Here is a 20,892-nt window from a genome sequence, read left to right on the forward strand (position 1 = left end):
TAATTACTCTATATTTTGCATGCAAAAATGTCTATTTTGTCTAATCTTGCTACTGTACTATAGGTGAGTCTGCATGCAGCAGTCATCTCTCTTCATGACATGAGGTGTTGTATCTACTGCAAAGTGAGTAGGTTAGAGCACTGGCAATTGAGACTTGAGATGTCATCCCCCTGTTGTAAATCCATCATGGCTGGAATCTCCTCAGTGCAGTGTCTACTGATAATTTTACCTGTGTGAATATGATGTTAAAATTAATTTATTTAATTTATTCACATACTTCTTTGTTGTTGCTGGCTTCGAGCATTGGACAAGAGCTCAGCTGTTTGGCAAACAGACTGTTATGGATGTTGAAATGTTTATTTGTTTGAACTCAGCCTGCATAGTAGGGGATTTACCTTGGTAGAAGCTCTTTGGTTCTTGCCCATCCATCAGAATTTGAGGCTGACCCAAACTTTTCCTTCCAAGCTGGCTGAAAACTCACAGTTTAGCCTTACATGAATAGTAGCTGTTTTGTCACATACACACACATTCCAACATATAAAGAAAGTATCTGTATTGAGTCATCAGTTCAATTATTGAAACATTAAACCCAATTAACATTTTAATTCTCACTAGCACACACAGTTACTGCAGGTTCCATATTTTACTTACAACTCATCTAGTCATGTGGTGAGAAATCTCTGCTTACTATTCATCATTCAGCATTTCTATTGAAGCTCAAATCAAAGCAGTGCTGGCAAAGCAATAGAGGCTTCCCAGTTTTATGCCAGCACAATGCTTGACTGATCAATTCCATTTTCCTTCTTGAATGTGACAGTATGCATATTTTATTACATACTGTGATTTTTGCTTGACAGATTGTGCCTTCTTATACTAATTATAAAAGATATTGGAAGAGAGCCTTTTCATAAAATAAAAGAGTGTGTTTCAGAGGTAGCCTGTGAGAACAGAGTATATTTAATATCACTCCAGTGAAGATCTTCAGATCCCCAGACTGTGGCTGACATATACCATAAATTCAGGCATTCAACTTATATGCCTGGGGATAAAGTTAGGTTTTCTTTGCTGGCATAGAAAATCACTTTTACAAACTCTTCCTTCCCAGTCTCCCTGGAATGTTCTTGATAAATGACAAATCACTATTTAAAAATACGATTGGGAATAATGCAGAGGATTATTGGTAGGCTAACCTTTCCTATAAAATGTACAAGCATGTTGCATTTTTTTGTGTCAGAAAATGAACTGTGATCTTCAGGCTGTAGTGGCTGAACTTGGTGGGTCCAGGCTCTCCTGGATTCTGGCATCACGGCACTCTGCAGCAGTCTCCTAAGGGATGAGCCAGGTGTTCCTAACAGCCCCCATATGTTACAGCTCTTTCTCCCCCTCTTGTTCTGCTCCCTTGGTAAGACATACATAGGTTATTTCAGTCCCTGCTAATAAACCAAGTAGTGGGTTATCCTCTGGTCCTTAGGGCAAGGACACACTGAGGTGGTTGCCATAGAGTTGTCTTCTCTTCCCCTTCCACTTCCCTTCCTTCAAAGTGAGCTCCTCAGCCCAGCACAAGAGCCAGGGTGGCCTCATTCCTTCAGCTACAATGCAGACCATGATGGAGAGCTGTCTGGAAGTGTGGTAGGTGGTGTGACCCAAAGCATGCAAGGGAGTGTGCATTAACTGGGAAGGACCTGTTCCTGATCCACTCCATGTGCTGACTTTTGTTCACTAGAGGAGATATAATCCAGGGGCCAACATTTCTTCATAGGAGGTACAAGATGTCTGTTTTGAAACAAGGTGCATACTTGGAGCCAATTTAACAGTGTCCCTGGTAGAAATCAGGAACTGAGTATTATAGGGACACTTGTTATCATAATATCAAATTGTGAGTTCCCTCAGGAGACCTGGGGTGTCTCATGTGAGCTGTCTTGGAGTAATGATTTTCAGCCATTCTTTTCTTGCAAATATTTTTTTCTTTTAGAAGAATTATTTTAGTTTATGCAACAATTGATTTTACTATAAGGAATTAAAATGGTAATTGAGCAATATAATTTTCTTAATATTTTTGTGTTCGTGATGTCTGATATTGACACTTGTCAAAATGTTGCTTTGAGGGTGTTTTTCTCATCATGCTAAGGTATTATTTATAAACACACACACATAGAAATGTATGTGTATGCAAACATGGTGGTATTACTAATAACTTCAATAGATGATATGGAATAGTAGACTATACATATAAAAATATGTTGAATTGTCCTGCCATTTCGCAGTTAAAATGGCATAGATTTGCCTTCATCTCAATTATTTTTTGTCTTCTCATGCACTTCAGAACCTTTTTTACATCCTTTTAAGGATGTAGAAGATTGTACAAATAGCAAGGGGATGTATAAAAAGTACAGAAAAATGTCTTAACTTCAGTGAAATTACAGCAGTTTGTGCCAGTTTGACAAATAAGTACTACAACTGTCATTTAATAACTTTTTAAACTGTATGGTCTTTGATATGATCCTATTCACTATTTCATAATAGTGCATCTCTGTTGGCTTCAGGGATGATACTGCTGATTTTAATAATAATATAATAATAATTCTCTAAATAAATTACTTTTATGGTTATTGAGTGCCCTAATATATATACTTAGTCACTGTATTTCCATATAATTACTGTCACCAACAAAAGCTTTCTTAACTTTAATTTCAAGTTCTAGCTAATTCCCACTTAAATTATTTTAGAAACAAGTTCTTATGATTAATTGGAACAATTACTTTGCATATTATTGACATTTTTGCTCTTTTTGACAGTTCTAGTCTCAAAAAATTTTTCTAAAGTGCTATAGACATGACACAAATGAAAAAATGAGAGAACATGAAGCAGCTAAAAATGCGCACAGACATGAAGAAATAAGTAGCCCTTTTCTTTATCTGTGGTCTGCTGTGCTTATATACATTTCAGGTAACCCCTCTGAAATGAGATTTACTCTTAATTTGCACCCCTGAAGTGAGAGAATTTAATTCCAGCCTGATTGTATCTGTAGATCACTTTGAAGTGTTTTGAGATTTTTAAGCTCACAATGAGACTGATCATCACACTTGGTTAATGGTATGAAAGAAAGTCTCTGGTATGTAAGTAACCACTAGTAAAAACTCTAGTTTACTCTGTCAAGGGCAGATGTACTTCTTGTAGATTTAGTGCTAAATCACAGCTGTCTCTGTGTGGGTGGGAAGGTTTCCTCCAGCAGTGGCTGTGTTAAAGATGTGAGTGCTCTCAGCGAGGAGCACAGTTTCTATCATGGCTTGTGGTGATGCTGTTATCACCATCAGTGCAGGATGATACACCCAACGGGACTAGGGAGTGATTAAACATCTCTGTTTAGCACTTGGGAGACCATGTCTAGAGTTCTGTGGTCAAATCTCTGAAAGGTTTTTCTCACAGGTCAGCAAAGGAAGAGCATGTTCTTCCCTCTCCAAACATGCTGGGATTGCTTTTCTTCTTGAAACAGTGAGAGGAACATACAGTTGAGTTGATAAAAATCCAACTGTAGTGGTACTTCTGCAGAGAGTGCAGTCTGTAATGATACTGGCTTGTCTTCTACTACAGCTATAACATCTAACCATTGTATCTAGTACTTTTTTTACCACCATACTGAAGAATATTCCCATTTTAGAGTCTCAAGGCATCCATGTCACATCTACATCAAGGAAGGGCATGTTATTTGAACAGAAACACTGTATTATCCAGTGGAACTCCTACAGAGCATTAAGAAGTTGGTTGGAGGAATCAGTGTACCAGAAATTCTGAATCTCACCATTACACAGGCAAATAAGCATGTGGCACATGGCTATTTCACGTACACACACACACACACACACACACACTTTGTCTTCATCACATTTACCCTTGATCTGGAAAATAGGGCTTCTGCTGTTCAGAAAAAAAAAAAAAAAAAAAAAGTAATGCTTTGAGTAGGATTGTTCTGGTTTTCATAGTGTAAAGTCAGAAGGATGAGAAGGTTAGATGGAGCTCCCAATACAATCAATAGCGTTAATAACATTGATGCTGCAAATTAACAGATAATGGCAGGCTCAGAAATGTCAGGATTTACGTTTCAAGATTCAAACTATGATCAAGATGAAAAAGTGAAATTTTATTGTACTTGGAGAAAAGTATCCCTAAAATTTTGAAAACAGGCATTTATATTTGTTTATACCTAGAAATAAACTGGAAATTACAATATTTTAAATTTTCTTACCAATTGTATGTCACTGCATCAGTGCTAAAAGCTTCTGTACCTAAGCATACTGCTGTCCATGGATTTTTCTTCTGTCATCATGGTAGTCACTATGATACTGTATGTAATATGGTATATATTTACCTTTTTTGCAGGCCAACCTTTACAAATCGGCACCTATGGTAACAGAGAGTCAGCTGGTATGTATTGCACAGCTGTGATATGCTGTTTTTCAAAAATTGAACAAGAACAAAATCTAAAGTATATACTATTTACTTTCTTAGTCCTTTGAAAGAAGCCGCAGTCAATATCTTACAAAGCTGCATTGCTTCTGCAGAGCTGCTTTGCTTTCTTCTGTACTGAATACATACCTGTTTTAAGAAACTGTAAATCCTGACACTACTTGTAAACCCGTGGGCTAAATGACAAACTAGAGAGTCTTGCTGAATCTTGAGGTGTATGACAACCATAGAGTCTACTGCCAGTTCTTGGATTCTTGTAACATTCCACTTCTACAACTTTGTTTATATGCAACAATATTCTGGCATCTATTTTCTTATTACACACTGGTTTAAATCAAAGCTGGCTTACCTAGGGAAAAGCAAGGGTAAAATCAAATAAAGAAGGGGAGTTTATTAATCAGATTTTCATTTGAGCTCTGATCACAATTTAGTCCTGTTGGAGTCAAACTTCCTGAGAAGAGTCAGAAGAGAGGTCATGGAGCCTGTCCAAGTGACAGCGACCACTAATGAATACCTAGGGAAAAAAAAGACGTGGATAAGAAATTATCCTCACTATACTTCAGCTAATGGAATTTTAGGGACTTCCTGAATCAATTTCTTCTGTTTAGTAATTTTTGATCACTTCTCTCATATTTTTCCGTTACATTATGAATCTTGCTATACTTTGATCTCTAAAACATTCTGTAGAAGTACGGATTACTTTTAAATTATGCATTGTGTGAAGTACTTTATTTCTTTGTTTTAAACATACAGCTTGACCTCAGTTCTTGTACTGAAACAACAAATAATTGTTCTTTCTTCACTTTCTAAATAATATTAATGATTTTCTAGGTATTAACCATAATACCCTATCAGTCACCTCTTTTTCATACATAAGTCAAAACTGCTTAGTCATTCTTTGAGAACTATGGATACTGTGCCATATCTTTGATGATCCGTGTTGCCCTTTCGATACCATTTTCGGATTTTTGGTTTTGAGATTGGGAGACTAAAACCATAAACTGCTCTTGTCTAGCTCTGAACACAGAACTTCCTATTTACATGATGATATGATAAGGTTCTTTATCGTTATTTCTATTCCTTTCTTAATGCCTAGTGATTTTTTTAGTTCTTCTTACTTGTATTGAGCAGTAAGACAATGTTTACATAAAACGGTATACAATAAGTCCAGGATATATTTCCTGATAAATTTAGGATGAAGTTTATTTTTTCCCTGGCAAATGTATCAATGTTGAATTCAGCTAAGTTTCACCTGCCTTTCTATCATTCACTCACTCACTCAGTAATATAAGATCTCGCTGTGATTCTTTGCACTGATATTTTGTTTTTACTCCCTTGAATGATTCAGTATTACCAGCAAACTTTGTCACCTTACTAGCCGCTCTTTTCTAGCTGTTCATCCATAATTTAAAGCCCAGATTCCGGAGCACATCTCTGAGGAACTTTATTCGTGACTTCTCTCCACTGTGAAATTTAAACATTTATTCTAGTCTTTGCTTCCTATCTTTTAACTGGTCCATAGGAAATATTCTCTTTTACTCAGTAGCAGTTTCATTTCCTTAGCAGACCCTGCTGAAAGACCTTCATTAAAGACTTTGGAAATCCAAATGTAGCATCACTAAACCTCCACTGGACTTTATGCTCTGTGATGCAACCTCATTTTTTTATCCTTGGTCATGCCTTTAGGGACATGCTGGGAAAAAAAATGAAACACTGAGCTTCACATAAGATGACCTGTTGATTCTCACTTGGTTTCATCTAGTGTGTGTTTCTAGGTGCCGAAAGATTCTCATATTGCTAATTTAAATATAACCTACATCTGCCATATCAGCCAGCTTTCTTGAATCCCTGACTCTTTAAAATAACTGTAAAAGATTTATCAGTCATGAGTGCCCTTTCAAAAGGCATTCCCTATTATTTGTCCAAATGTATACTAATTCTGTTCTTTAATGTAATTTGTCCAACTACTTTGCACAGCTTGAAATGTCATACGCAGTGATTTGTGATTCCCTGTCCCCTTCAGGATCCTGTAGTAAAACTTGCCCCACAGTTCCCACTTCTCATTCTTCTGGTGCTGATTATGCCTGAAGGAGTAAGTTAAGTATCACAATTCATCGTGTGGCAATTTCACACTGAAATTGCTTTACAACTTTATTTATTCCTTCCATTTTATTTGCTCATTTTATTCTCAAATCTGTCTTATTGACACTGCACTTGAGGCAGTTCCTCCAAATTGGTTTGGTTTTTTTTTTTTTTTCAAGTGTGAGAACCTCCCTAAATCTTCCTGTGATGAAAGCAGAAGTGAGGAATTAATTTTCAGCCTTGGTCTCTGCTTCTTCATGGATCTTTTTTATGTCTTGATTGTATCTACTGGCCCCATAGACTTTTAGTTCTAAGGCAGTTCAGTAAGTCTTTTTCTCAAAGACTTTCTTGGCCTAATATATGGCATTGCTATATTATGGGCTAGAATTTTTTTCTTTCTTTCTTCTTTCTTTCTTTCTTTCTTTCTTTCTTTCTTTCTTTCTTTCTTTCTTTCTTTCTTTCTTTCTTTCTTTTCTTTCTTTCTTTCTTTCTTTCTTTCTTTCTTTCTTTCTTTCTTTCTTTCTTTCTTTCTTTCTTTCTTTCTTTCTTTCTTTCTTTCTTTCTTTCTTTCTTTCCTTCCTTCCTTCCTTCCTTCCTTCCCCCCCCCCCCCCCCCGGACTGTATTTGAATACAGCTTCAGAGCCTCTTACTCCTTATTCCTTTTTTTCACTCTTTGCTTTTTGAATATCTAGTAATCTCTTAAAGTTTTCTTATAAATTGACACACAGCTTCTCTGAAATATTACTGTCTTAGGCAATATTCTAGTCATTTATAAGCACTTAATCCTTTTGGCAGCTCCTTTGATTTTTTCTTTTTTTTTTTTTTAATAACTATTTTAATTATTTAACTATATATTTTATTTCACTTATTTTAAATTGCTATCACTACCTTGGAATTCTTGTGCCTGTTTTTTGTTCAGACACCAGTGCTGTCTCTGAGCACATTGTGATCTCTACTAGTGAATGATTCTTCAATAGTAACATTTTGACTTAGAAATTTGCAGGATTTATGATTCAGCTAATTACTTCTTCTCTTGTGGATTCTCTGACTAGCTATATACCAGGGACTGATTATTTATGGTGACCAGAAATGTTGTACCTACACCTCTTAATTATGTGACTTCCATCTAATGGACAGGCAAAGTGTTGAGCATGCCACTGTGTCTCTCATTAACAGACTTTGTACTCTTTTAAAAGATGACTATGAATGACTCATGATAACGAAGTGCAAAACTATACCCAGCATGCCAACACTACACACAATATTGTGGTTAACATTAACTTCAACGGTTTTTTCTTTATATGTTAAGCAAATAGAACAAAATTCATGTGGGACCAGTCTGGAATATCTTGGTACCATTTTCCTAGATTTTTTTGGTTCAGACATTTTAATGCGGTTTTTGAATGTGCAATGAAAGGGTAGCCCTGGGGAGTGCCAACAACCAGGAGCACGGAAATCAGAGTGGGAAAACACGGTGTGGAGCTTCAGCCAGGGCATGGTGCAGCAGTTGGTGTGGCAATTCATGTGGGAGGGTGCCTCTTCAAAGGAGGGACATTCCACTGGCCGAGAGGAGACCCTTGAAGTACACACAACCCAGCAACTGGGCACCGTTCTGTGACCAGCTGCACAGGCCAAGGGCACTCACCCTACCTGGCCCTCAAGGCAGGATGGCGGGCACTTGTCTGAGAGCAAAGGCTGCAGCTCCAGTTGGAGGTTCTGCACCATCTACACCAGTGGTGGCTGATGCCTCCATCCAGACAGAGCTGCTGAAGGGAGAGGTTGCAGACCTCAGACTGTAGGAAGTGCCCAGACCTTTCTCCTGGGGCAGGGACAGGCAGCAGACCCGCCTGCAAAAGATGTGCCCAGGTGGAGGACATCTGGCTGAGCTGTAGGAGGTGGTGAGAAGGCTGCATAGCATCAGGGAGGCTGAGAAGGAATTAGATAGCTGGTTCCAAGCACTGTCTGCTGTGGACCCACAGCCCATGGCCAAACAGCCAAAAACTCCCCCACCAGCACGCACAGAAGGGAGGGGAGCCAATAATGCAGAAGAATGGAAGCTTGCAATGGCAGGGACCTGCAGGAGGAAGAGACTTCCCCTGAAGCCTGAGGTGCCCTTGCAGAGCCACTTCACCGCTCTGCAGGCTGAAGAGGAAAGACCTGTCACATCAGGAGAGATGCTGGAGCTGAGTAAGGCAGCCCAATCTGATCCCTGTATAACAACCAGCACATCTGAGAAGAGATAACGGGTGGTGGTAGTAGGTGACTCTCTTCTGAGAGGTACAGAGGCACCCATCTGCTGACCTGAAACACTCGAGAGAGGTGTGCTGCTTACTGGGGGCTTGTACCAGGGATGTCACCAAGACACTACTGAGCCTTGTACAGTCCACTGACTATATATCTGCTGCTGTTGTTTTACATTGGCACCAGTGATACAGCCAGGAGCAGTCTGAGGAGTACCAAGAGAGATTACAGAGCCCTGGGAGCAGTGGTAAGGGGCTCTGGAACACAGGCAGATTTTTCATCAGTCCTTCCAAAGGGAAGAGGTTTGAAAGGGCCAGTCAATTCTGGCAAATCAACAGTTGGGTACGAGACTGGTGCCACAGCCAGGGGTTCAACTACTTAGACCATGGGTGTTGCTTTGAGAAACCTGGGCTACTGCGGGCTGATGGGATCCATCTGTCAGAGAAGGGGAAGAGTATCTTTGGTCATAGGATTGCCAGGCTGGTGAAGAGGGCTTTAAACAACAGTTGCTGGAGGAGGGGAGCCTCAGTCTATCCCACTCCTACCAGCTTGATGCCAGTGCCAGCAACAGATGCCCAAAGCCTGGAGAGGGATCAAGGTCAACAGAAGAGCACCTGAAGAGCAGCACAAAGGGATTTCAGCCAGTAAGTCAGCTTCATCAGGGGCCCAACTTAAATGCCTATATGAAAATGCATGTAGCATGGGGAATAAGCAAGAGGAGTTAAATACATGCACACACCTGTAGGGCTACAATCTTATTGGCATCACAGAGACATGGTGGGATGACTTCTATGACTGGAGAGTTGGAATGGAAAGATATAGGCTCTTTAGGAAGCTCAGGCAGGGGAGATGAGGAGGGGGTGTTGCCCTCTGTGTCAGTGACAAGCTGGACCAGCTGCCTGGGGATGGATGAAGAGCTGACCAAGAGCTAATGAGTCAGGATTAAAGGGAAGGCTGGGACAAGTTACATTATAATGTCAGTCTGCTACAGGCCATCCAACCAGGAAGACCAAGCGGATGAGATTCTCTATAGACAAATAGAAGCAGCCGCATATTCACAAGCCCTGGTCCTTGTGGGACTTCAACCACCCTGATATCTGTTGGAGGGACAACACAGCAGGGCACAAGCAATCCAAGAGGTTCCTGGAATGTGTTGATGATAACTTCCTTCTCCAGGTGATGGAGGAGACAACAAGGAGAGGTGCTATGGAGGACCTTGTTCTCACCAACAAGAAGGGGCTGGTGAGGAGTGTGAAGCTGAAGGGCAGCCTTGGATGCAGTGACCATGAAATGGTGGAGTTAAAGATCCTTAGGGCAGTGAGGAGGGTGCACAGCAATCTTGCTACTGTGGACTTCAGGAGAGCAGACTTTGGCCTCTTCAGGGGTCTGCTTGGCAGAGTATCATGAGCTAAAGCCCTAGAGGGAAGAGGGTCCCAAGAAAGCTGGTTAATATTCAAGGATCACCTCCTCCAAGCTCAGGAGCAATGCATCCCTACAAAGAGGAATCCAGGCAAAAATGCCAGGACGCGTCCATGGACACACAAGGAGCTCCTGGACAAATTCAAACACTAAAAGGAAGCCTACAGAGTTGGAACCAAGGACAGGTAGCCTGGGAGGAATACAGAGAAACTGTCTGAGCAGGCAGAGATCAGGTTAGGAAGGCCAAAGCCCTGATAGAATTAAATCTGGCCATGGATGTCAAGGGCAACAAGAAAAGCTTCTATAGGAATGTCCTAAAAGGAGGACTAGGGAAATTGTGAGCCCTCTCCAGAAGAAATAGGAGACCTTGTTATGTGGGTCATGAAGGAGGCTCAGGTACTCAACAAATTTGTTGCCTCAGTCTTCACTGGCAAGGGTTCCAGACATGCCACCCAAGTTACAGAAGGCAAAGGTGGGGACTGGGAGAAAGAAGAACCGCCCATTGTCGGAGATGATAAGGTTCAAGACCACCTAAGGAACCTGAAGTTGCTCAATTCTGTGCAACCTGATGAGATGCATCTGCGGACCTTGGTAGATGAAGTCGCTAAGACACTACCTGTCATATTTGAGAAGTCATGGCAGTCCCCTGAAGTTCCTGCTGACTGGAAAAGGGGAAATGTAACCACCATTTTTAAAAAGGCAAAAAAGGAAGACCCAGGGAACTATATGGGTCAGTCTCACCTCTGTGCCTGGCAAGATCATGGAGTGGATCATTCTGGAAATTATGTTAGGGCACATGGAAAATAAGGAGGTGATTGGTGACAGCCAACGTGGCTTCACTAAGGGAAAATTGTGCATGAGAAATTTGGTAGTCTTCTATGACAGGTTTACAGCACTGGTGGATAAGGGAAGAGCAACTGATGTCATCTACCTGGACTTGTGCAACGCATTTGATACTGTCCTGCACAACATCCTTGTCTTTAAATTGGAGAGACATAGATTTGACAGATGGACTGCAAGGTGAATAAGGAATTGACTGGATGGTTGCACTTGAGTTATGGTAAATGTCCACATAGAGACCAGTGACCAGTGGCGTTCTCGGGGATTGGTATTGGGACCCGCGCTGTTTAACATCTTTGTTGGCAACATGGAGACTGGGATTGAGTGCACCCTCAGCAAGTTTACCAATGACACCAAACTGTGTGGTGTAGTTGACACGCTGGAGGGAAGGGGTGCCATCTAGAGGGACCCTGACAGGCTTGATATGTGGCCTGTGCAAACCTCATGAAGGTCAACAAGGCCAAGTGCAAGGTCCTGTACATGGGTCAGGGCAATCCGAAACACAAATACAGGCTGGAGGATGAGTGGATTGAGAGCAGCCCTGCAGAGAACAACTTGGGGGTGTTGATGTATGGAAATCGGACCATGAGCCAGCAACGTGCATTTGCAGCCCAGAAAGTCAAACGTATCCTGGGCTGTATCAAAAGATTTGGCCAGCAGGTCAAGGGAGGTGATTCTCCCCTTTTACTCTGCTCTCATGAGACCCCACCTGGAGTAATGTGTCCAGCTCTGGGGCCCCCTACATAAAAAGGACATGGACATGCTCAAGTGGGTCCAGAGGAGACCATGAAGGTGATCAGGGGACTGGAGCACCTCCCCTATGAGAATAGGCTGAAAGAGTTGGGGTTGTTCAACCTGGAGAAGAGAAGGCTCCAGGGAGACCTTATAGTGGCCTTCCAGTAATTAAAGGGGGCTACAGGAAAGATGGGGAGGGACTCTTTATCAGGGAGTGTAGTGATAGGATGAGAGGGGCAAGGGTTTTAAACTGAAAGAGGGTAGATTTAGATTAGATATAAGGAAGAAATTCTTTACTGTGTGGGTTGGTGAGACACTGAAACAGGTTGCCCAGAGAAGCTGTGGATGCCCCCTCCCTGGAAGTGTCCCAGGCCAGATGGGGCTTTGAGCAACCTGGTCTAGTGGAAGGTGTCCCTGCCTATGGCAGGGAGGGCGGGATTTAGAACTAAAAGATTTTTAAGGTCCATTCCAACCCAAACCATTCTATGATTCTATGATTTATCGAAATGTATTTATATACAAAAATAGTAGCAAATGAGTCATATCTATTTAGAGCAAATGCAGAATGGTATTTCTGTATTTTGTGAGCAGGTTTAAATGATAGTAACAGTAATGACTCAGTGCAAATTATTGCATGAAAAAGCTTGTGGATATGAGTTGTAGTGACTCCTGTCCAGAGTTCAAGCATCTGAAGGAAGAAAATTATTAGAGAAAAATAGATAAAAATGCTCATGATCTGTTCCAGGAGTTAAATCTGGAGTATTTCAGTTAATATCTAGACATATTTCTGTGGATTATTTTATTCTGGGGTATTTTAGTGTGACTTGGCAGCTTGAAGTATTTCATGGCCTTTGAACACTGATGAATATCTTCTGGAAGGCAGAACCTGCCATGGGTCTATATCCATACTTTCTCAAACACCAAATTGCTGGCACTGCTGAAGTGAAATGTGTCAGTTATACTGAGGAGTGATCCATACAGAGCCATCACGCAACAACATCAATACATGATATACCAAAAGAAAATGTGAGTGAAGGAAACTTAAATGTGCTAAAGTCTCCTAAAGAAAGGGAGGAAAGCAGAGAGGGAAACAAAGAGCAGCGTTAGTGCTAAGGTCCTATCCCTCTCCCTGCCGCCAGCCTGGGCAAGCGAGCAGCACCTGGGCAAACCTGTTCCCTTTTCTGGTCCCAAACTTACATACTTGCTCCTCTGCTGGTCCCAGAACAGCAGCAGAGCTGAGTGGCTCCTTTATGCTACTCTTACTGTGGGTCTGTCCCCTTTCTCCAGCTGTTGAAGAAAAGACTCATCTCTGTACTGAGTAGAATGGAAAAAATCTGTTGGGCTTAACTTAGCACAGAGTTGGTGGAAATCATAATACAGTACAGTATCAGCCATCTTGTTGAAAATTCAGCTGTTTCTTGAAATGCAAGTATTTCAGTATGAACAAAAATAAAGGCAACTTGAGTTTCAAATGGGACTGTCCTTGTTCTCTGTGCTCTGGTGCAAGACCTGCCCCCGCTTCAGCATGGAGGTGGAGAAAATAATTATCCTTTTCAGTGATGTGAATGATTTACTATTTAGCTGGAGGAAGAGGAAATCCTTTTAACCATAGTTATATGACTACACACCTTAAAATCTAGTGAAGGAGAACTTCACTGTAGACTGATACACTGCCTAGAACTTTTTATTGTATTTTTGCAAGTGTAAGGCCTCTACAGGAAAATGAAAATAAACTAATAAGTTCAATAACAAATTTATCTTTGTGAAGGCTAATTTGTGGCAGGAAAGAAATAGAAGGCAAATATTTTAAGGTGTTTCACAGTTCAACTAGACAAAGCATCTATGTTTGTATTTTTTGGGGAAAAAGCATCTTTTTGATGGCAGTGGAAACTGCAGTGCTCCTTCATGACAAGATAGCTAGTCCCTCACCATCTGAAGGAGGTGCTCTCAACGATTTAGAGGCTTCTTTGGTGACTGGCTTCTCAGTGCTGACAGAACGTGAATGCATTGGCTGGGGCATGGTGTGTTTCACACTTGCCCCATCTGCCTCAGGGTCTCTTTCTTGGAAACTGAGTTTGTTGGAAAAAAATTGAACTGGAAGGTTCCTCTCCATGAAGGAAATCTTTGGTTATCCCATTTGAAACAAAAAGCTTCAAAGATTACAAAAGACTATTTGTACAGGAAAACTGGATATAAAGGCTATGCAGGCAAAGAGATAGTCTTGGTGCTTGCTATGTGTCAAACAAGGTCTGATGGACTCAGAGCAGAATCGAAAGAAAGAGGGCAACTAACTCTTTTATCCCAAGGCTAGGTCTCCTGTTTTGTTATATATTTTTATCTGAACATGTCATATTTTTGTTAATCATTTGTCTGGTTTTCTCAGGGGTAAGCTGCTTCAAAACAGCACTGTATTGAAAACATACTAAAAAGCCAATTTCTTGTTAAAGAGGCAACTTTCTTGTTTATAGGAAAGCTCTTCAGGTGTCCAGAATGACTTAATGTCTGTGTAGTTACACAGAGCACTGCAAAGAGTGATTGCAGTCATTGCTAGCCAGCAAAGAATGGTCTGGCCCTATGTGCTCTGGAGATCTCTAAATACTCTGAGTAAGAGGAAGTGACGGTGACTCAGGAGAAACATGGGACTCAGAATATTTTAAGCCTCTGCTGAGAAGAATGGGGTTGCAACTAGGACCTTACTCACCATTTTCAGCAAGATCTTAGTGACAACCAGTGTCATAATAACAGAGTTAAAAATTAGAGGTGAACATGCCCATACACCTGCCAATGAGAAGTTCGGTCTTCTGACTTTTGAGGCAACTATCATGCTAGGCTCATTTTCATGCAGCCAAAATATCTTCTGTCTTTGAAGAAGTGTGGCCATGTCCATTCTGCCTATTGAGATGCACCCTGACCCAACCTATCCTCCTGTTTCTGACTGTAGGCTTGCTAACGTGGGCCAAAACCATGCCAGGGAGCACCCTGGCACTGATTCAGTACAAATGGTTATGGGTCAGCTCTGGATATTGTGTCTTGGCCCTTGTGTAATTTGCTAATAGGGCTGTAGCAATATGATGGTGAAGTGCTGAGGCTTGGACATCTGGCCCAAGCCAGAGTTGACCTATAGATGAATCCTGTATGTTTTATAACTGATAACCATTGTGCTAACAGGTATTGTACTGAGTTATAACAACCCACCTATCCTGATGTAAAAGGTAGAAGTGTTGAAGTACTGAAGCATGAACAATAGTCCCCGAGCTGAAGCTCCTAGCTTAGTATGTAGTCATTAATGAAATATGTATGCTCATTAATGAAAGATGTAGCTTAGATATCATATACTCAATTACTGATGAAAACATGTCTATCCTGAATGTGTCTTTCTTTTTCTTTGAGTAGGGTTAAGTTAACAAGGCTATGAAGCCAGCTGTCCAGCCTTGGGAACAGATGTTCCCAATTGTTTTGTTTAAAAAGAACATAAATCAATTAGATAAGGTGGGAAACTCCCTTAGCTTCTCCCTTGAGCCCTGGCCAGGCTCTGGGGGAATCTCATTGGAAAGTGACACCAGATATTTTCCACTTAAAACAAAGGTGCCAGCTATTCTGGCTTGCTGATTTTGGGGTATATAAGGCTGGACCCGCTCACAGCGACTCTGGCAGCCTCACCTGTGGGTGGACGCCCCGCGTAGGATTTCCCCCTTGCCGGGACAGGCTCTGCAAACCCTCGCTGTAACCGGGGCTGCCCAGCCACTGCGGGGCTGGGTGATGGTGACGTGTGCGAGTGGTGAGGGATCCTTCTTAATCACTATTCTCTCTCTCAGGTAGTAATGATTTGATGCATTACCCTGTATTTTCCTATTTGTTTACTTTAAGTGCACTATTCTGTGTTACTGTGTGTTTTCTGTATTACTCTGCTACATTATTTAGTTATCCCCAGTAAAATATGCCTACTCTTTTCACTCTGATGTCCAAGTTTAACTGGTATCCTTAATCAGCAAAACAGATGGCAGCCCATTGCTACCATAACAGCCTCTACCATTTTTCAGTGCTGTTGCAGAAAAACCAACACTTTCCTTAGCAAAACTAAGTTTTAGCTTGTTTCTCAGCAGTGTTAGTTGTGCCACCTTCTATCAAAGAAAAAGTTCAAGCTTTTAGTTTTGAATCAAAGACTTTATACAACTTGTCAGGGCACTAATAAAGCATTTCAAATTCTGGTTGTTGGCTGATATCTGCCATTCTGCTAGCAGAGTCAGACATAAACATATGACTCAGCCAGCACTTGAGTGTGCAGTGTTGTTCAGAAAGAGCTTCCTTAAAAGCATTTCTACAGTGTGCTTTTGGAAGAGGTTTCCTGCGTAAGGAGAGTAGCTTATCCTTGGTGATTTCAGGTACCTCAATGGGCTTTTAATTGCATGGTTACATGGTGTGGAAGAGTGCAAGAAGGCCATGGGTCCTTTGTCTGCGTAATGATGACTCGATAACAACTGTAGTTTTCTTTATATTTTTATATTTACCTTTGTGTTGAAAGCCAGGAGTCTTTTACAAACTCTTCTCAGAAATATTAGAGAGGAAAACGATTATTTTATGGTGAATCTTACAAGGAGATAGTCATGAACAACTGTAAGTTCATTAAATGAGCACTCTATCTTTCATTAAATTTACCTTCTTTAATCAAAATGTTTAAGTTTTTAATGCAACTTGGCAGTCATTACTCTTTTTAAAAAGTTAATTTCACCTCATGGCTTATTTTTTGCTTTCAGTTAAAAGTTTTTTGTCTTATTTGATGGGCAGATGAAAGGGCCCCAACCTGTGGAAAGGAGGGAGGGGAGAAAACACAAAGCTAAGGGAAGATATTTTGCTGCCTGGGCTTTGGTTTTCCCAGGTGTGTTGTGCTCCTCCCACCTCTGCTGCCTTCTTCAGCCCCTGGGCGCTGCTCTGTCCTTTCCCAGGGCAGAGTCAGAAGTGTAAGACATGGGGACATCTCCTGCCTCCTGCACCCTCCCCTCTGATGGGTGCTCCTCTTGCCTGGTCCTTGCTGAATACCTGCAGATCTTATTTTAAGGTGGTCCATAACTTAGTTTACACAATACATCCAGGAATCTCAGCTGTATCATTTTAAGCTTACATTCACAGTAAACTTATCTTTTTTCCAGACAGACTGCTTAAGTGTATTGCTTTTATAAACAGACAGCATGGTGTTATTAAATGTACGTAGTCTAAATCTTACAAATAAATCTAATGGCAAATCACATTTTTTCTCTTCATTTTTATACCCTGCTGGGTACTGAGGATGGGGAGTTGTGACAGAGCCTGTTTCTCAGTCCCAGCTGGGCAAACTGCCTCTGTGAGCTGCAACCACAGAAGGAGCTCAGCAGCAGTCCTGTTGTTATCTATATCAGTTATGACAAAGACCACCCATTTTCTATGGGGTAGCCATAACAGAGGAGAATATAACTCACTTTTTTTAAAGTTTAAATTCAATCACAGTCCCCTCCAGGACTTCAGTACTTACCAAATTCTAGTGAGAATGTACACTTTTTCCTTCCTTTACTTACTGAACAAGTTGTCTGTTTTAAAATGAACCTCTAGCCTCCATTTAGAGTTTATGCCTCAATCCATCATGTTAGACTACTGTTAGAATTCTGAAAATCAAAGATGTACTAAAATAACAAGTTAATAGTAATTTGTTTGGTTGGCTAGTAGCTAATGAAGAAACTTTTTCTTGATGAAATAATCCGATTTATCTGAAATGAGGTGTATCACACATCCAAGCTGATTGAATTCTCTAGAATTGTACTTTTCCAAGTGAACTCTTAAAGACACTGTCAAAATACAACATGCAATCACTGGTATTACTCCCCAGAAATACTTTTCCCTAATGTGTTGCCTGGGTGTAAGTTAACAGCATCACATATTGCCTTTTCTTGTTTCACTGTTACTGTTTTGAGGAGCCCAGAAAGGAATTTGAAGTGTGAAAGCAGATGTGTAGCTGTGCATAAAGTGTGACTTGATGAACTTATCAAGATGCAGCTGAACAGCTAGCAAAACCAGCCAGCAAAGCCCACAAACCATAGTCTGAAAGCCCAGCATCTATTTTTGTGTGGGTAATAAACAGATGTCAGTGGCGAGGATCTGTGCATAAAACCAGCTCTTGCCATTTTTGTCCACAGTCTGTATTAAAAGTAGGTCAGGCAGCATGACACCTGAATAATTTTGGTGGTGAACTATGTTATTAATAATATTTTTAAGAATCTAGTCAGTGAAGCCCTGCTGGAATTGACTTGTCCAACAAATATTCTGTAAATTGTAAAGTATTTTATTTTATTTTATTTTTCTACTATCTCTTTTCTCCTGGGTGTGCTATGGGTCAAGACAAAACCTGGTGTCATTCGTCCCGTGCTGGTGAAAGGCAAGAGTGCACACCAAAAGGAGGAGCCCTATCAACCCAATCCTTTTAAAAAGTACCTTGAAGAAATCGGTGATCAAAATATTGAGCAGGTAAGTAACTCACACTCCGATTTTGTAGCCTCAGCTAGTTTTCTTAAAGATGATGGACTAATCTTAGATCCTTATTTTGTTCTGGTCTCTTCTTTTTTTTGCAAAGTTAGATAATTCTCCAAGGGGCACCTGGCTCCAGGCTGGAAATGGGCAGCTGGGCTTTATACAGAAACATTTTTTTTGGTGATCTAAAAACCTGTATGTTGAGGAGAGGACCTTTGTATGATGTCTGTAGGAAATGATGTATAGGAGAAAGTGGAAATCCTGTGCTTCCTTGTCAAGCAAGTGTTTGGATCAGATCTGCTAGAAAGCACTTCCTCCATTTAGGGTCCAGACCTGAATCTTCTCTAAACAGAAATGAGGACAGCAAGGACTGGGCAAAGTTCACTCTTCCTTCAAGGGAGACTGCAGAGAAGCCCCAGTGAGCTTCCATGTCACTCCCCAATGCATAGCTCCCCCAGGTCTGTATTCATGTCCCTTCACCATTTGAGGGGACATCTCCCCTATCATATGCAAGGAGCATGAATCGGCAGTCACAGGGCAGCAAAAGTGCTGTCTTCTTCCACAGACCTCTTCATAAAGCCATGGGATCACTTTGCAAAAACACATCTTGAACTTTCCTGATGTGTATGAGCCATGATCTCAGAGAAACCCTAGATAAATGGTCTGTCAGCCTTTTCTCACGCCTTTGTGTTTCTGTGAATTATTGTGAATTAAACCTTAACCATGTAATCTGAATGTCCCTGTAAGAGCTTATTATCAACCTATCCAGTATGTTCGGAATCCTCAATCTGGAGGGTAGTAAAATGAAGCCAATAGTCCTCTTGTCAGACATGATGTGAATGAAATACCTTGCTAACTGATTTTGTCTTCTGTGCCTCTCTAGTCACATTAGAGAGAATTTAGCAATGACAGTCTTCTCTTCTTCCCGTTAGAACTGAATTTTTTTAAGATTTTCATTTCAGTTCTTTCCATTCCTCCCCCTAGCTCTGACTTGCTGTAGGAAAATCACAATGTTTCTCGAGAGTACTGCACCATTACAAACAGAGATTTATTTGTAGTATTAGTGGGTTCCAGCAACATGTATGGGTGGCATCAGAAGGTTTCTAATTCTATAAGTTTCCACAGAATGTAGAGTTTCTGTAAAATATAAGAAAAACTGAATAAAAATTATAATTTACAACTTGTCTCTGCACTTTTGAGGTTGACAGTGAATATTTGACCTCAGAGACTACAGGTGAGCTCATGATGAGTTTTTCATGCTTCAACTTACTGAAACTCTTCTGATGCCAAGGAAGGCAATGTGCTGCCCTTCACCTGGAATGAAAGAGGAGGAGCACTGACCTAGAGTTGCTGCTAGAGAACTTCTGTTCTAGGCCACCTCAGCGGGGCGTCTCTGCAAAAGCAGGGGCAGCTCATACCTCTCTTTCATCAGGGCTGGGCACAGATTCTGCTGGCTATCATTTTGCTGATGAAAGAATGATATTATCATCACCAAACTTTGTATTTTCAGGCAAATACAACCTGGGGTTATTGCCATAGTCTGAACCTTTATGACATTTGAAACTGTGAAAACCAGTCAACTTACACCTTATAAATTACTTATGATTCATATTACTGAAGTACTGATGATACAGTAAGTGCGTCAATAAATGTGGTTGTTATAGCAAAAGCCCAGATTAGTTTATATAAAAGCTATGTATTAAAATGAACTAAACAAATTACTTTGATAGATGATATTGACTTTGATAGATGGAAAAGTTAATTTCACAATGGATATTTTCAGTTTTTCTTCCTTTATTTAAAAGAACAATGTCATATGTTTTAAAGTACTGATAAATTGCTTCCTAACCTAAGAAATACCACATGTTGTAAAATTCTTGTTATTTTGGGATATCTCTGTTAAGACATCTTTGTTCTGAAAAAGGAAGTATTTAGACCTGTATCCAGATGGATTCACTGACTTAACAGAAACTGGTTTTGTTTGCGTGAGAAATGGCTATATGATTCTAGTGGTGGTCTAATACAACAATTAATACTATGATAATAGCCAGATCTGGGGAAAACACTAAAGTGCTGAACAAAACAGGATATGCTTATGATTTCAGCTCTTGCCTCTCAGAGTAGGTCTATGGTGCTGATATAAGTCCCTTTCAATGAAGATTTGTGTGTCCACATGAGTATGTTACCAATCTTACAACATAGTGAAAAATCTCCTGAGGGGTTTCAGTGTCTGTAATAGTGCTGCAGCACAGTCTGTGGAACTGGGCTTGGTGCCCAGACAACAGCTTGAAAATTGAGGTGGTTGTCTCTAACCACGGTGTTGTTAGCCTATAAGGACACATTATTCCTCTTCACCTGCTCTCAGTAGTTAGCATTTTTCGCTGCACAGTGTCTGGCTTCCAAAGAGTGGGAGGGGTTCACACCAATATTACCCCAAAATTAGATAAATTGACTGCTTTCATGGGATATGAGAGCTGTGGATTAAAACTAGGAGACTAGCAGCTAAATTTTTTGCTTTCTGTGAAAGGGTCAGTGATAGTCCACTAGTCCACAAATAAAAATTTAGCAGACATTTACTGTGGCTGAGGTGAAAATTTTTCATACTGTTACTGATTT

The 20,892-nt window shown here is 40.7% G+C and overlaps 1 protein-coding gene across 3 annotated transcripts in view; it reads left to right on the forward strand.

The window, feature by feature from the left end:
• MLIP (muscular LMNA interacting protein) overlaps window positions 1–20,892 on the forward strand; it is a 122,372-nt gene that overhangs the window by 73,951 nt on the left and 27,529 nt on the right. For all 3 annotated transcript variants that reach the window (XM_074895763.1, XM_074895765.1, XM_074895764.1), the window contains exons 10-11: window positions 4,378–4,422; window positions 18,148–18,273. In XM_074895763.1, the coding sequence (XP_074751864.1) occupies window positions 4,378–4,422; window positions 18,148–18,273 (171 nt within the window). The remainder of the gene's footprint in view (window positions 1–4,377; window positions 4,423–18,147; window positions 18,274–20,892) is intronic.

Source organism: Athene noctua, chromosome 1 (genome assembly GCF_965140245.1).
Source record: "Athene noctua chromosome 1, bAthNoc1.hap1.1, whole genome shotgun sequence".
Classification (NCBI taxonomy): domain Eukaryota; kingdom Metazoa; phylum Chordata; class Aves; order Strigiformes; family Strigidae; genus Athene; species Athene noctua.